The sequence below is a fragment of the Squalius cephalus genome (genome assembly GCF_949319135.1).
Source record: "Squalius cephalus genome assembly, chromosome: 16".
NCBI lineage: Eukaryota > Metazoa > Chordata > Actinopteri > Cypriniformes > Leuciscidae > Squalius > Squalius cephalus.
In genome coordinates this window covers 16,715,281-16,732,378 of record NC_137137.1, presented here as the reverse complement: position 1 = coordinate 16,732,378, position 17,098 = coordinate 16,715,281, and the positions used below count along the sequence as shown (strand labels likewise).

General features: G+C 38.4%; 1 protein-coding gene across 2 annotated transcripts in view; it reads left to right on the top strand.

Moving 5' to 3' along the window:
• dock8 (dedicator of cytokinesis 8) overlaps positions 1-17,098 on the top strand; it is a 51,272-nt gene that overhangs the window by 31,144 nt on the left and 3,030 nt on the right. For both annotated transcript variants that reach the window (XM_079897863.1, XM_079897864.1), the window contains 21 exons: positions 46-201; positions 292-428; positions 536-699; positions 863-1,014; positions 1,624-1,806; positions 1,905-2,031; positions 3,030-3,117; positions 3,267-3,363; positions 3,449-3,583; positions 4,688-4,840; positions 7,493-7,651; positions 7,750-7,850; positions 8,151-8,343; positions 8,508-8,651; positions 8,940-9,071; positions 9,506-9,640; positions 9,858-9,947; positions 10,164-10,400; positions 10,510-10,653; positions 11,766-11,872; positions 12,678-12,848. In XM_079897863.1, the coding sequence (XP_079753989.1) occupies positions 46-201; positions 292-428; positions 536-699; positions 863-1,014; positions 1,624-1,806; positions 1,905-2,031; positions 3,030-3,117; positions 3,267-3,363; positions 3,449-3,583; positions 4,688-4,840; positions 7,493-7,651; positions 7,750-7,850; positions 8,151-8,343; positions 8,508-8,651; positions 8,940-9,071; positions 9,506-9,640; positions 9,858-9,947; positions 10,164-10,400; positions 10,510-10,653; positions 11,766-11,872; positions 12,678-12,848 (3,005 nt within the window). The remainder of the gene's footprint in view (positions 1-45; positions 202-291; positions 429-535; positions 700-862; positions 1,015-1,623; positions 1,807-1,904; positions 2,032-3,029; positions 3,118-3,266; positions 3,364-3,448; positions 3,584-4,687; positions 4,841-7,492; positions 7,652-7,749; positions 7,851-8,150; positions 8,344-8,507; positions 8,652-8,939; positions 9,072-9,505; positions 9,641-9,857; positions 9,948-10,163; positions 10,401-10,509; positions 10,654-11,765; positions 11,873-12,677; positions 12,849-17,098) is intronic.

Sequence of the window (17,098 nt, the reverse complement as noted above, 5' to 3'; positions counted from 1 at the left end):
TATTTGCAGAATTAATATGTAACTAACTGTCACTTTTTTTCACAGATGGCAGCAAAGAGTGTGAACATGTCGACGTTGATCAGTATGAGGTTGGAGTTTTTGAGGATCCTGTGCAGTCATGAGCACTACCTAAACCTCAGCCTGTTCTTCAGCAGCCCTGCCTCCGCCCCCGCCTCCCCGTCACCTTCTGTCTCCTCACAGGTCAGTCAAAAAACAACATCATTCTGCTGTTATGACTGATCTAATACTCAGTGTTTGGAAACAATGAGTGTCATCTGTCTCTGTCACCAGACCTCCAGCTCGTGCAGTTTTCTGGACAATAAGATCGCAGCCATGTTTGATCTGTCGCAGGACTTTAAGCAACGGCATTACTTGACCGGACTGCTGCTGACCGAACTCAGTACTGCACTGGACATTGAGTCAGAGGGGTTGGTCACATTTAATGCGTGGCACAGAAGTGGCAACAACTGTTTAGTGAATTTTTTTCAAGAGTGCATTTGACAAACTAATAATTCTGTTTTATGTGCATGTGTAGGGGGAGAGTTCAACAGAAGGCCATTAATGCCACATACAGCTTATTGTGCGCTCACGATCTGGACCAGCGCTGCTCGAGGCCAGAGGTCAAGGCCAAGATTGCTGCTCTCTACCTCCCTCTAGTGGGCATCATCATTGACTCCATCAATTATCTTGATTTCACAGGTACTGCCTTACACAAGTCTAGTTGTTAATCTCAGTTAGGCTTAATAGTTGCTTTTAGGCAGTGAGCCAAAGTGCTCGATTATGGCTCTCTGATGGGAGTTTAAAATGGATTATGCTTTTCAGACCTATGGTTTATGTGTGAATGTATGTGTTTTCTTCTCAGTGTCTGAACCTCGTGGCGGTAAAGGCAAGTCTGGTGGACCTGAGGATGACACTGACAGCGTCACCCCCATCAATCAGTCTGTTGCCATGGCAATCGCTGGAAATCCTTTCAACACATTAGCGAGAAATGCACTGGCATCTATGACCTCTGTGGTATGAACAAGGTTTTTAAATAGAATGAATATTATATTATATTATATAAAATGTATTAATAACATAATTGACATTATAAATAAATGGAAATAAATAATTGTATTATTTGAGAAGAAAATATGTAGAGTGATCAGTGTTTTTTAGTATTATTAATATACTATTATAGTATTTATTTTTTTATATTTTCAGATTTCATTTTAATTTTAGTAAATTTGTGCCTTTGTCATTTTTATTAGTTTTTTCCAATTAGTTAATTTATTTTTTATTCCAGTTTTAATCATTTTAGATCTTCAATTTCAACTTATTTAATTTCTTTGCCGAGGCAAAGTTTGTTAGGTTTAAGGTTTTTTTTATTTAATATTTATATTTTATTTTTATTTCAGCTTTAGTTCAATTTTAGTTAATTTTCAACTTTTTATAGTTTTAGTTTACAACAATAGTTTACAGCACTATTGTGATATGACAGTTTTTTACAATGATTAACCAATCAGAATCAAGTATTCCAGAGAGCCGTGTAATATCTATGGATATTTGTCTATTTATCCGAGATGTTCCAAAGAAACAGTCATTCTCATTTGAATATTTTTTTTACAATCTCTCTTTGTCTAGACGGGAAAATCCAGCAACATGTTGACCGCAGAGACCAGCCGCAATCTGCTGATGTGTTTCCTGTGGATTATTAAGAATGCAGACCAGAATCTGATCCAGCGCTGGACCGTGGACATGCCTCTCTCTCAGCTGAGCCGCCTGCTGGAACTCCTCGCCATCTGCATCTCCTGCTTTGAGTATAGGGTAAAAAACACTCAGGCACTTTGAAGAGGAAGACATCTTCTGGATGGCCTTTCTGATGTCATTAGAACATTTTCACGTGATGCATTGTTTGTGTGTAGGGGAAGCAGAGTTCGGATAAGGTGAGCACGCAGGCCCTGCAGAAGTCTCAGCAGGCTAAAGCGCGTCTGGAGGAGGTTCTGCTGGGAGGCTTTGGAGCCAGGGGAGAAATGATGAAAAGGGTGGGAGGTGAGCAGCTCCTCATGTTTTACTTTCTATCTTAGCCTTTAAAGGGACAGTTCACCCAAAAATGGAAATTTTGTTATTCATTTTCCCCTAACCCTATGTGACTTTCTTCCATAGAACACAAAATGTGTTATAAATTCTATATATATTTGTCAAACTATACATCACTTTCGTGGGAATAGTTTACGCACCATTCCGGGTAACTGATGAAATGAAATGGAGAAGGGAGGGCAGCTGTTAATTTTTTTGTTTTTTGTTGGTGCTAACATTATGTGGTGCTATTAATTTGGTGCTAAATATTATGTTATAATTAAATTATAGTTACATTTATTTATTTTTATTAAATTTTTTTCACTGAAATTCGTTTTTATAGTTTTATTTCACAATTCTGACTTTCTGACTCACAATTGCAACTTTACATATCACACAAAAAAAAATTAAAAAAAGAGAAGTAAACTCGCAATTATCTTTTTTAAATTAATTTAATTATCGCAATTCAAAATATAAATACATTTAAATAAATATATTTAATTTTTTAAGTAAATTTATATCCAAATGTAAATGCATACAAAAATGTATTTCAAATAACTTTACATGCACTGTTTTTGAAACCACACACTTTCTTTTTGTAAGGAAAGTTTATTAGTTACTGTAGTACTGTAAGTCTGACTCCAGTCTCCATTCACTTTCATTATATGTTACAGGATATTTATAAAAAATCAACTTTTACCTTTTGTTCTCTACAGCATAAAGAAAGTCATATGTGTTTTTGAAACCACATGCAGGTGAATAAATAATGACAGAAATATTAACCACAGAGGGGACAGTTAATGTTGGCCCAATGAATAATATATTATTTGTTTTCCACAATGCACTAAAATAATTTTTCATTTCATGTAAAATGCTGTCTAATTTTACATGTTTGCACTCCGTAGACTTCCTTTGTTTAGATATTTTCTAAATATGTCCCGTCTTTGTGTGTTGGCTGTGTGCTTTGCAAGGTAACGACCGGACGCTGGGTCAGAGAGAGAACCTACGCTGGAGGAAAGACCTTACCCAGTGGCGCCAGACAAACGACAGGCAGGACAAGTGAGCGTAAAATAGTACCTTCATTTCACGGTTCACATCTGTTTAACCTGCAGTGCTTCTCATTCATTGTTGGTTCTAGTTCTCCATGGCCCTAATCTACTGCTAAAAATAAGCTTTTTTTGTTTTGATTACTATTGTTGTTTCCTCAGATCCAAAGCAGAGCTGGATCAGGAGGCCATAATCTGTGGTAACCTGGCAACTGAGACCAACCTCATAGTCCTTGACCTGCTGGAGATGATCGTACAGGTAACCGAGAACTCTTACATGAACCCAAAACATATTTGGACATTTTCAAATGAATAAATGTTTTTGCTTGATATTCTACTTTCAGGCAGTTCCTCTGGCAGATTGCAAGGATAATGTGGTTGGTGGAGTGCTGAAAGTTCTGCTGCACTCTCTCACCTGTAACCAGAGCACCACCTACCTGTCGCACTGTTTCAGCACCCTACGGGCTCTCATCGTAAAGGTACTGCCATGTGCAATTGTTTCAGCTGACAGTACACACCAGTTCTTTTTCAAATGTGATGAGATTGAATTTGTTTTTATTCACAACTATATAAGAGCATTTTCTTGTGGGCTATTTTAGTGTAACTCTTTCTAAATCATATAGCTGTAGGCTAGATTGGGGTTGGTTGTCTACAGGTTTAATTTCATAATTGGATGCTGTCAGGAAAAAAAAAGAAGAGATTTGAGAGAGAGATTTAAAATATGAGGTCAGTTATTTTTTTTATATTATTTAAAAAAAAAACGGACAAATTGTCACTTGGCTGACATAATTTATGAAAAAAGTGTGTCAATGAACATTTACCTCGACATATACGTACATACTCGCATTTAACAAGTATATTAAAAGTCTGAAAGCACTATAGATGTTGAGGGGAGTCATGCACTTTCCTCAATATTCAGTTTAGCAGTCAACCAATCCTTATAGGTCCGTTCCAGTCCATATTTTTCAATAGCTGATTCTTAAAAGATTACATTGGGGACACCCGGTTGTGTGGATGATATGTAAGGGATAATCCATGCCTATCTGTGCATTAAACAATTTTAATGCGCGACATGGTGGTTGCCTCCTCGAAATGCATTAAAATCGTTTAATGCACAGCTAGCCGTTGATTATCCCACTTATACCATGGTCATTTGTCAACATTGACAACTTAAAGCTGTTATTGATGTTCACAGCGCAATATTTGACCGGAAGGGGGAAAATTGACGGTTATTTTCGTCAGTTACGGCTCGTTAGATAACACATTCTGCCCACTTTGCATCAGACACAGAGATTAAGTATGAAAGCAATCAATGAAAATGAAAGCAGCGCATTAATATAGAACGGTGATTCAACTGATTTGGAACTACCTGTGCATTAAACTGTTCTGATTGGCTGGAAGGTGTGCAATAAAACAAGAGTATTCAGACAGACCATGGTATAAAGATGTACAATAATAATTATGATTATACTACAGCATATAAAAATAAAAATAAAAATAACCCTCCCAACCCCTGTCTCCCCTTCCTGTAATCATGTAATATATGTTATATTGAATATATCACTGACACTAATATTTTTCAGTTTGGAGACCTGTTGTTTGAGGAGGAGGCCGAGCAGTGTGCAGACCTGTGTCAGAAGGTTCTTCATTACTGCAGCAGCTGTGTGGACGGCAACAGGAGTCAGGCTTGTGCTACGCTGTACCTGATCATGAGATACAGCTACAGCTCTGCTAGTGTAAGACACCGCATAACAGACCACTTAATACCTCCCCTGCTGAAATATCCAGCATTGCTGGTCACCTTCATAGGTGTGTTTTACATACTGGGACCAGCATGTGATGCTGGTAGCTGGTCCCCAGCATGGAAAGTGGGAGTGCTGGTAGACCAGCTACACCAGCTCAGTTTCGCTTGAGAACAGCATGACTATGGTGGTCCACCAGCCAGACCAACACTATAACAGCTCCAACCAACACAAACCACTCTGGACCAACATTCATGCTGGTTTATGCTGGATTTTTCAGTAGGGTCTATTGCCAAATAAATGAAAACCACTTTCACCTTGTCTTTTCTCTGTTAAAATGCTAACATTGACAATGCTCGCTGTAGTGTTTTTCTTCTCCATGTCTGTCTGTCGTCTGATAACACGAGCCTGTCGCTGCTGGTCGGCCATCTCTCTGAATGCAGCAGGCTGATGGCTGGAGTATTTCCTCTGTTTACTCAATTTCTCACCCCCTCAGCCCTCCCCTACCAGATGGCCGTGTTGTTTGCCATCTCATTCATCTTTAATGGGGAAAGGATGGATTTCTCTCCCTGTCTGTCTGTTTGTTTGCTTGTTTGCTTTGTAAAAGGCTCCAGCAGTCGTTCCTGTCATTAGTGTAACCTTGAATAAGTCATGTTGATTCCTTTTTTTTGCGACAGGCCGTCTTTCCCCCCCTCTCTGCTTTGTTTTTATGTTTCCTAAGGCCTTTTCTCTCGTTAGATTAAATTGTGAAAACAGTGAAGTCAGGTCTAAGCACAAATTCAGAATTAATCTTCTCAGCAGTGTCGATGTCGAGTCGTTTTTCACGGCAAAACTGACCTGATGCGATATTGGCGACGTACAGAGATGCCTCACGCATACGCTCAATTAAACATAATGGTGCCATTGAAATGATCCATTGGCAATTATACAGGGGTTAATGGGGGATCATTTTGCAGTTTCCTGATGCTAAGCAAGATGGATGGAGCATTTTCAGTTCCTGGCTCAAGCCTCCCCTGGAATCAATGATCTGAAACTATGACAGCAATGGCCGACCGCGCCTGGCAGTGTGGCGTTTCCTTTCACAGCCTAACACCTGTATCTGACAATGTAACCTTCAATAACCTCAGCAGGGCCAACCCAGATAAATGACACAGCTCTGGTTGACAGGAACTTCTGGGGGAAGGGCTGTTTTCTAAATTGGAAACCTCAGGCAGTAATCAGACCTCTGCTGTCATGATGCTTTGGACATACATACTTTGGAACAAAACTTGAAATGAAAGGGACAGTTCACCCAAAAATGCTTGTCCAAACCTGTATGACTTCTGTGGATAGCAAAAGGTTATGTTAGACAGAATGTTCATGCTGCTTTTTTGCATATAATGAAAGTGAAAAAGGAAGGGTGCTGTCGAGCTACAAAAAGGCAAAAAAGTACATATAAATATTGTAAAAGTGGTCCATGCAATGCATTCCACATTTTCTAAAGTAATATGATAGTTTTGCATGAAGAAAAGACCATAATTTAAGTTGAGAACTATATGAGAACCTGGCATTATTGAATATACATTGATGCAAATGAGATTTGAAAGTTATGGCGGAGATTGCCAGTGGATAACAACTTCAATTTTAAAGAATACAATTTTTGGGGTAGACTAATCCTGTAAGAAATCAATGTTTTGCCACGGAGAAAGCTATCTGTTGGCATTCTCATCAATCTCAATAGAGAGCAACAGTCATTGCACAGTCATTACCGTGGGCATATGCTTTTTTTGAAGCCATCAGCACACATTATTATTATTTAAAAAATTTTTTAAAGGACCATGTACAATTTTAAACATAAATGTTTCCTTTGATGCTATGTGTCAGAGTTAGCACAATAGCTCATTTTCATCTACAGTCCCAGTTTAACGTGTTTTTAAATAACCGTTTTTAACAGCTGAATTCCTGGTGTGAACTGGTGTAACTACATTACTGATGATTCTACTAATGACTCTGCAAAGAAATCTCCACCAATCAGACTAACGAAACACTCAAATCACGCCAAATGAACACTTTTGCGTCCGCCCACTCCCATGAAGCACTGCAAATTACGTAATCAAGTCAGTCTCCCTATGCTCTCAAACTACTTAAATATTTATATATATATATATATATATATATATATATATTTTGCAATAAACATAAAATATATTGTTTATATATTGATCTTTTTATCAATTTATATATCTCCATTGTTTTTTTATTTTATTGTCATTAGCAATGCTTAATGCGATTGTAGTTCATTTGCTCATTAAAGCTGTTTTGTACACAGTTTTGTAATTTTTGGCAGATTTTCAAATGCTTTTTTGCTTCAAATCAAAGTTTGTAATGTGACTCACCTAGTGGCTTGTTGGTTTGGTTCATGGCTTATAACTCTTTAACTGCATGCTGTCGTCGTTGCTCATGGGACTACAGAATTTTTTGAGCCTAGATTGAGTTTTCCAGAGTAGTTAGTCAATAAGTCTTTCTACATTTGATGTTAAAGAACAAAATTATAATTTTTTTATTTTTTTTTGCTGCTAGACTTTGTAGTTACAGCATTGACCAGCAGGGGCTAGCTGTGTTAGGCTAGTTAGCCAAACCTTGACCCCTTGTTTTTTGCCCTTGCAGAATTTCTCCAGAGTCAAAATGCAGGTGACAATGTCTTTGGCCTCATTGGTTGGCAAGTCTTCAGACATCCATGAGGAGTACCTACGTCGCTCTTTCAGAACTATCCTAGCATATGCGGAAGAGGACATGGAAATGCAATCTACACAGCTGCCCTCACAGGTAAACCTTTAGACATCCAGCCCAATCAAGAAGTATACTAATCATTGTCATAGATCATCGGTTGTAATGAATTACTTTATTGGTTTATGTCTCCATAGGTGGATGAACTCTTGAGGAACCTAAACAGTATCCTCTCAGATACAGTCAAGATGAAGGAGTTCCAGAAAGATCCGGAGATGCTCATGGACCTCATGTATAGGTACACATTTTCTTCTGCAGCTAAACCCAAGTCTGCATCTGGCTTAGGGATTCCAGTCCTGTGGTTTTTTTTTCCTCTGCTTCCCATTTTGCTGTGGTTTCTACTGTTTGTCTACTATTTTTGGACTTACTATGGTAACCGAGTGGCACATTTAAACCCTGCAGTGTGCCTCACATGTGTAATAACTTGAGTGAATATGCCAGTCCACACTTTTCTTTGATATTATGAACAAAATTGTATTTATTTCCTCAGAGCATTAACCTACTTTTTGAATAAACCTACTGTTTGCTTTGGCTTTAGGATCGCAAAGGGTTACCAGACCTCTCCAGACCTGCGTCTAACCTGGCTCCAAAACATGGCAGAGAAGCACAACAGCAGGAAGTGTTTTACAGAGTCAGCCATGTGTCTGATCCATGCCGCAGCCCTGGTAGCTGAATATCTCAGCATGCTGGAGGATCACAAATACTTGCCTGTGGGCAGCGTCACCTTTCAAGTGAGTTATTATCATGAGTAGGAAATGCTTGAATCGGCTCCCTTTCCGAAAAACAACAGTAGGCGTGAATTATGCCTCGGCTGCTCTTCGAACCCTCACACACACGGCTCGGTCTAAATGAGAGCCATGTCCGACTGTGGTAAATAATTGTCTCTCCCCACCAGAACATCTCTCCTAATGTGCTGGAGGAGTCTGCAGTCTCAGACGACATATTGTCTCCAGACGAGGATGGGGTTTGCTCGGGACGCTACTTCACAGAAAGTGGCCTAGTTGGGCTTCTGGAACAGGCTGCCGAGCTGTTCAGCAATGTGAGTTATCCGTGGAGCAAGGCGCCAACGACATAATCCAAATTAGCAGCCCATTCTCTTTTATGATACTCTGTATCATTTCTGTACTATGATACTACTTGTATACTTTATACTGTGTACACTATATATATATATATATATATATATATATATATATATATATATATATATATATATATATATATATATATATATATATATATATATATATATATATATATATATATGAAATGAGATATAAGAATGAAAAAATACTGTTCATTACTGCTTACCATTGTTCACTTACAGGGCGGGTTGTACGAGGCAGTTAATGAGGTGTACAAGGTAATCGTGCCTATACTGGAGGCCCACAGAGATTTCCGGAAGCTCGCTTCCACACATGACAAGCTCCAAAGGGCTTTTGAGAGCATCATTCAAAAGGTAAAGCATACAAATGACATGTCCTCCTACATGAGTCTGCCAGGCAAAAAAAAAAAAAAACTGTCTAATGTGTATGTGGGCAGTTGGGAGGAAGTTGATATGTTGTGACATGCTATACTTGAGGCAAAACGATTTAAAACTTTTAGCTGTTATTTAATAGTTATTATACATTTAGTTTTATGAGCACTTTTGAGACATTATATAGAATGTGTACTTTTAATTTTGAAGACAGAAAACTGAATTAATATTTTCTTGCAAACTTTACTTTTAATAATCTTTTTATTTATTTACATCTTCAAAAAATATTTATTATCAGTGTGAAGACAAAAAGTAGTGGAAAAACATACATAAAATTGAGACTTTTATATAAATTTAAACCTAAAATCATGCATCAGCTGCTGTCTTTTATCGTAATGTTTATTTTTACTTTTCAGGGTCACAAGAGGATGTTTGGAACCTACTTCCGCGTAGGATTTTATGGCTCTAAATTTGGAGACCTGGATGAGCAAGAATTTATCTACAAAGAGCCAGGAATCACCCATTTACCGGAGATATCCCACCGGCTTGAGGTGAAATTTCTCTTGAACCCTCTGAAGTTCTGAACTGCATTTGTGATGAAGATGAATTTGAAGTTTGAAGTTTTTCTTAAGGTTTCAATTACAGGTTTTGATACTTTTAGGCAGTAATGTAATGGTCTGAAATTTGCTCTGATATTATACGTAACTTACACATTTCGTTTGATCAGGAGCAACTTAGTAGTGAACTCTTTGTCTTCTAATTTTCCAGAATTTCTACAGTGAGTGTTTTGGAGATGGAGTTTTGGAAATGATTAAAGATTCCACACCAGTAGACAGAAACAAGCTGAATCCCAACAAGGTAAGTCTCATCAAATTTTGTGCCAGTGTAAACTCGATTACAATCAAAAGTTCTCTTCAGCATGACCCTCATTAGCTTGAAAGGCCTTCGTCTGCCTCTACAGTGAAATCTCAATTGCCTCATTCAACTAATGTTAATCAACTAATGATTTATATATCCTTTAAGTGCCATTGAGATTTCCTAACATAGTGTGCTGATTTTCATACATCACATCAGGTATACGTACAGATTACCTTTGTGGAGCCTTTCTTTGATGACTATGAAATGAAAGACCGCCTCACCAACTTTGAGAAGAACTTCAACCTTCGCCGCTTCATGTACACTACGCCGTTCACAAAGAGTGGGCGGCCGCGGGGGGAACTCAATGAGCAATACAAGAGGAAAACCATCCTAACCACCATGCATGCCTTCCCCTACATCAAGACACGGATCAACGTCATTCAGAAGGAGGAGGTAATCACAACAACCCTGCTCTGCTTCATCTGCAGTAGTAGTTTGATAAAAGCATTTGATAGACTAATTGCTCAATCAATCCCCCAACTCTTTTTTTTTTTTTTTTCAGTTTGACCTCACGCCCATTGAGGTGGCCATTGAGGACATGCAAAAGAAGACTCGAGAGCTGGCTGAAGCCACGCACAGAGAGAAGCCAGATGCTGTGATGCTTCAGATGGTTCTGCAGGGATCCGTCACAGCCACTGTCAATCAGGTCTGAAACTTTAATGTACATTTGTACCCTTCAATAGTAACTATTCAGAGCTGTGTAAAAAGCCCTCTAAAACGAACGCTCTGGTAAAACATCTATTTATGATATATTAGTATATCTTATTTAATAATTAAAAATTAATTGCGGTTGTCACTACCTGCCTTTTTCGGGAGTTAATTCCGTTTTAGAATGTGGTTGTCACACCCGTAAATGTATTATATAGGCCGTGTGTTTGTGTATGTATGTATGTGTATATATATATACACATACATACATACATATATGTATATGTATGTATGTATGTATATATACACATACATACATACATACATACATACATATACATATACATATATATATATATATATATATGTATGTATGTATGTATGTATGTATGTATGTGTATATATTGAAAATACATTTAGTTGTCAATTCACCCTTTACTGCTTATTTATTATTAATAGATATAAAATAAAAAAAAACTACATTATTTTGAAAAATTATTTTGCTGATTTTAAATAACCATCAATGGGGAAAGATGCTTTTTGCGTTCAGATGATGTAGTTACTGCTTGTACCAGCAGAGGCTAATGAACCCATGCTAACCAAGCAACCAAACTTTGATCCCTTGACATAAACACTGGCTCAGTCACTTTTCCAGTCACTCAGACTCCTTCCATGCCTCTTCTACTGCTGATGTGGTTTTTGAATACTTTAGGTAATGTGAGTACAGTATAGAAGAGTAATGTAAATTTTAGGGTTGCAAGCATTCATAATGATGCTCCCGGCGTCTCTGTATTTATAGTGATGTCTGAAGCTCCAAAGTGACAGTTTACAACACCAATCAAGTTTAAAACATATCTAAATCCTGTGCATATGGCTGCGGTTACGTGATAAATGCCCTTTGGAGAAACAACATACAAAGAGCGCGGCAATGCCTCTGCTCCTGGCTCCACGGTGACATCACTCACACAAAGACTTATTCATGATCTTTCCCTTATGTGTTGACTTTACCTTGTGGCCTCCAATGGATGAAGCATTCATTTTCTCCGTTAGCGCTGTGGGAGTGAGGGGGGGGCTTTTCTTTCCTTTTCTCACTCTTGTGTGTCTCTGCAGGGTCCATTGGAGGTGGCCCAGGTCTTCTTGAATGAAATCCCAGCAGACCCCAAGCTCTTCCGTCATCACAACAAACTTCGTTTGTGTTTCAAAGAGTTCATACTGCGGTGAGTTGCCGTTTCCAATGGAAAAAGAGATATGCGCATAAACTTTTCAGTGAAGTATGATCGAATGAAGCAAGTTTTCTATCGTAGGATCAAAGCAAATCTGGAAGTGTCTTTATTTTATAGTGATTGGTTTGTTTAAAGTTCTTTATTTGAAAGTTCACTGAAATACGTGGGCGAAAGACACCCGAGGGGCTTTTCTGAAAGCGGAGAAACCCCGTCTAAATGTCACCCAGCTGCATTTGTTTTGCATAATCATCATAATGTTTAAACCAAGACTCGAAACGAATTAAGATTTTGAATACAGTGATTCTTTCCCAAGATGTATACAGTTTTTATGGAAATATTACATATTGCTTTTTACAGACGGAATAGTTCATGCTGGATTCTGGGCCTTGATTGCTGCCAGCGTGCAGACAAATATTTACTGTAATTTAAAATATGTTTATTTTTCTCCATAATCCATCCAAGCTAGCACAAACCTTCTCTAGCCAAGTTACTGTTATTTGTGCCAAGACGTTATAGCCTTTTAATTCTATAACTAGACCGTTTAAGATATATTTTGAAAGGTATAGAGCCATTTAAAATCAATTTTAAAAGTAGATCTAGAGCACATTTCCCTCAGCGTTCCCTTTGTGACTTTGTTGTTGAGCAAGTTTTTGGGGAATAAAACTTAATTGTTGAGTTTTCTTATCAAACTCATTTGTTTATTTCTGTCCAAATGCAGATAATTGCACCAATTATTCATTGTCTGGTGCTCGGCTGTGCTTGTTGTGTTGCTAATGCTGTTGTGATTGCATATCTGCAGGTGTGGAGAGGCTGTTGAGAAGAACAAGCAACTCATCACTCCTGATCAGAAGGAGTACCAGCAGGAGATGAAGAAAAACTACAACAAACTGCGAGAGAATCTGAGGCCAATGCTGGAGAGAAAGATACCTGAGCTCTACAAGCCCATCATCAAACCTCGCATCGAGAACAGGTACGCCCATTAGTGGTATACTTGACCTTTGACTCAGCAATCAGTGAATGATGGAAATATTCTCTCTTGTTTAGTAGTACTTCCATAATTGGTGCTATAAGAATAGCATCAAAAAAATGAAGATTTGTCATTATGAACTACTTTACTGTGCTTTTATAGTGATATTTTGGAGACTGCTGTATGGGAAAGGTTTATGCAAAGATTCTTTAAAACAGGGGTGCCCAATCCTGCTCCTGGCGATCGACTGTCCTGCACAGTTCATCTCCAACCCTAATCAAACACACCTGAAGCAACCAATTAAGGTCTTCAGAGCACGTCAGGATCACTTGAAAATTAAAGGCAGGTGTGTTTGATTAGGGTTGGAGATGAACTGTGCAGGACAGTCGATCGCCAGGAGCAGGATTGGGCACCCCTGCTTTAAAACAAATTTTGGTCACACTTTAGTTTGGGGAACACATATTCATGAATAACTATGACTGTTGCCTCAAAGTCCTAAGTCACTGCATATTAATAGTAGGTAAGGTAGTTGTTAAGTTTAGGTATTGGTAAATAAGGAATGTAGAATATATGATCATGCAGAATAAGGCATTTATATGTGCTTTATAAGTACTAATAAAGAGCCAATAGCCTAGTAATTGTAGCAGTTGCCTAAAGTAGTGTGTGTGTGTCTCTCTCTCTCTCTCTCTCTCTCTCTCTCTCTCTCTCTCTCTCTCTCTCTCTCTCTCTCTCTCTCTCTCTCTCTCTCTCTCTCTCTCTCTCTCTCTCTCTCTCTCTCTCTCTCTCTCTCTCTCTCTCTCTCTCTCTCTCTCTCTCTCTCTCTCTCTCTCTCTCTCTCTCTCTCTCTCTCGTCTCGTGCGCATGTGCGGAGTGAGTGTTGCGAGGAGCGTGTGAGTGAGAACGCTGATGTGGTGAGAGTGAGCTTTTGTCTTCTTTATTCCTGTTTTTCCCCACACTGTCTTTTTATAAGTGTTTAGTGTTGTTTGCTTTTAAATATTGGTATAGGTTTGTAGAGGGAATAGTGTTTGTGTGAAGTATAAAGAAAGCGTACGCCGTCGGCCGGCGTTGGCCGGGTGGCTATGGCGTCGCCGGCGGTACTCGGTCAAAGTTTTGACCAAATTTCACGGAGGAATGGCGTTAAAGTACTGCCTGCTTTTAATTGTTCGGTGGAGGACTGTGCTTTGGCTGTTGGGAAGGCTGTCGGTTATGAGAGCATTATCTCTGCATCCCGAATGAATAGCGCTGTTGTTGTGTTTTTGGACGCCATAGAGAAAGTGAATAGTGTTGTTCAGAGTGGAATTGTGATCCAAGATACGCTAGTTTCTGTTGTACCGTTGATTCAACCCGCAAAAAGAATTATCCTCTCAAACGTGCCGCCTTTCATTAAGGACGAGTTGTTAACAAAAGAGTTGGCTAGGCATGGCAAAATAATGTCGCAAATGAAAAAAATACCGCTTGGTTGCAAATCTCCATTGCTCAAGCATGTTGTTTGTTTTAGACGGCAAGTATTTATGATTTTAAACAGCGGCGAAGATGATATGAATGTTGCGTTCAAGTTTCGAATTGATGGATTTGATTATGTTATTTTTGCATCTTCTGATACAATGAAGTGTTTTGAGTGTGGCAAAGAAGGTCACACCAAACGAGTGTGCCCTGGGAGGGTTGAAGGTGCGGGTGCTGGCTTGTTGACAGATGAAAATGCCGGTAGCAGTAACGTTAATGTGGAGCAGACTAGCGCTGACAATGTAACGATGAATGCGCGAAAAGAGGGAGGTGATACCAACAGGACTGTTGAGGTTAGAGGGGTTGAGCGTGAGGAAAGTAGGGATGCTGTTTCAGGAGGTGTTGAAAGTACAGAAAATGAGAATGAAAGTGAAACTACTGTGACAACTGATATTGTTATAGCTGCAGCTGAATGTATTTTAGCTGAGGAAAATAATACTGACTTTGAAAAGGATGAGGCTTTGTTTAAAGCTCCTCCTAGTAAGAGGAAACGTGTCAGGAAATCCCCAAGGAAAAAAAGTGATAAAGTGGAGATGGATAAACAAGCTGATGAAACTGAACATAGTACAATGGATGATTCTGATAGTGAGGCTGTAGATGGTAACAATGAGAAGGGTCAACAAAACTATTCTTTTGTAAAATTGAGAAGTTTCTTACAAAAGACAAAGAATATGAAGAATGTGCAGGTTGTAGATTACTTTCCTGATCGGAAAGCATTCATTGAATCAGCCGTAATGTTGATGAGGGGAGAAGGTGAAGAACGATTCACAGCACAGGAGATATATAGACTGAAGAAATTTGTTTCTAAAGTGAAACTGGAACTAAAGATTGAAGATGGATTTGAAACTACATAGGTATCTTTTTTTTAAGCTATTGTGTGTTTCTTTGTGTTGTTTAAACCTATGCAATCAAATGAGTGCAATAAAAGTGGGCACCCTTAACTTGAATGGTGCTAGAGATATTCAAAAAAGAGCACTATTATTTGAGTTAATTAGTCAGAAGGGTGTAGATGTAATGTTCATACAGGAAACACACAGTGATTGCTTGAATGAAATTGACTGGAGGAAAGAATGGCAAGGGCAAGTGTACCTCACACATCTGAGCTCAGTTACAGGCGGAGTGGCCATTCTTTTTGCAAAAAGTTTTCTGCCAATTTCATGTGAAATAAAGCAAATGATACCTGGTAGGCTTTTAATCCTACAAGCAAAATTTGAGAAGTTTAATTTTGTTTTTATTAATATATATGCTCCTACAAATAGTACTGATAGAATTGTTTTCTTAAATAATGTCAGTGTTTTTTTACAAAATTGTAATTCTGATGATTATCTTTTTTTGGGGGGGGATTTTAACTGTACGGAAAATCATGTTCTTGATAGGAATCATTTGGAACCTCACAATGCTTCAAGTCGTGTAATGCGTGAATTGATTGAAACACACAGTTTATGTGATGTGTGGAGAGAATTGAACAATAACAATAGGCAGTACACATGGACACACTCCAGAGATAATGCTATTTCTATGGCCAGGCTTGATAGGTTCTACTGTTTTAGACATCAGTTTAATATTGTCAAAAAGTGCTTTATAACTCCAGTTGGGTTCTCGGATCACTGTTTGGTTTTATGTGATGTGTTTATAGCGAATGTTAAAATAAAGAGTGCATATTGGAACTTCAATGCATCTTTGTTGGATGATATGAATTTTAGAGATGTGTTTTGTAATTTTTGGGAAATTTTTAAAAGAAGGAAAAATTGTTTTAAGGATTTAAGACAGTGGTGGGATTGTGGGAAAGTTGAAATAAAAACTTTATGTCAACAGTACGCTTTCAATGTCTCACGAGATATTACGCACTCAATGAGAAACCTTGAATCTCAGATCATTGAGTTGCAAAAGTTATTTGAAGTTACTGGGGAACAAAAATGTTTTGATGCTCTCAAGCGTAAAAAGTCTTTTCTTACGGACCTGCTGGGTATAAAGACACAAGGAGCTCTGGTTAGATCACGCTATCAGATGCTCACACAAATGGATGCCCCATCAAGGTTTTTTTTTGGCCTAGAACGGAAAAATGGGCAGAGTAGATACATTCACTCTATACGAACAGAAAATGGGCAGGAATTGAAGGAGCCCGAAAGTATTAGGAAAAGGGCTGTACAATTCTATGCTGAGTTATATAGGAGTGAATATAAAGAGAATGAGGAGATTTCTGCAAAATTTTATGATGGCTTGCCAAATGTTGCACAGGACAATGTAGTAAAACTTGATGGGTCCCTTACAGAGCAGGAGCTTTTAAATGCTTTAAAAGACATGAAGACTGGTAAAGCACCAGGTATTGATGGCCTCTCTGTAGAGTTTTACAAGGCCTTTTGGAGAGTGATGGGCAAGGACCTCTTGGATGTTTTAAATGAAAGTTTGGCTGTGGGTTCCCTCCCTCTAAGTTGTAGGAGGGCAGTGGTTACTTTGTTGCCTAAGAAAGGTGACTTACAGGAAATAAAGAATTGGCGACCTGTAAGTTTACTATGTACAGACTTGAAGATTTTTTCTAAGGTTTTGGCCAATAGGTTAAAAGATGTGATGGGGCAAGTGGTTCATTCGGACCAGACCTATTGTATACCCGGAAGGTCCATTATGGATAACATTACTCTTATCAGAGATATTTTGGATGTCTCTGGTTATCTTGATCTGGACATAGGCTTTATTTCAATTGATCAAGAAAAAGCCTTTGATCGAATAGAGCATCAATACCTTTGGAATAC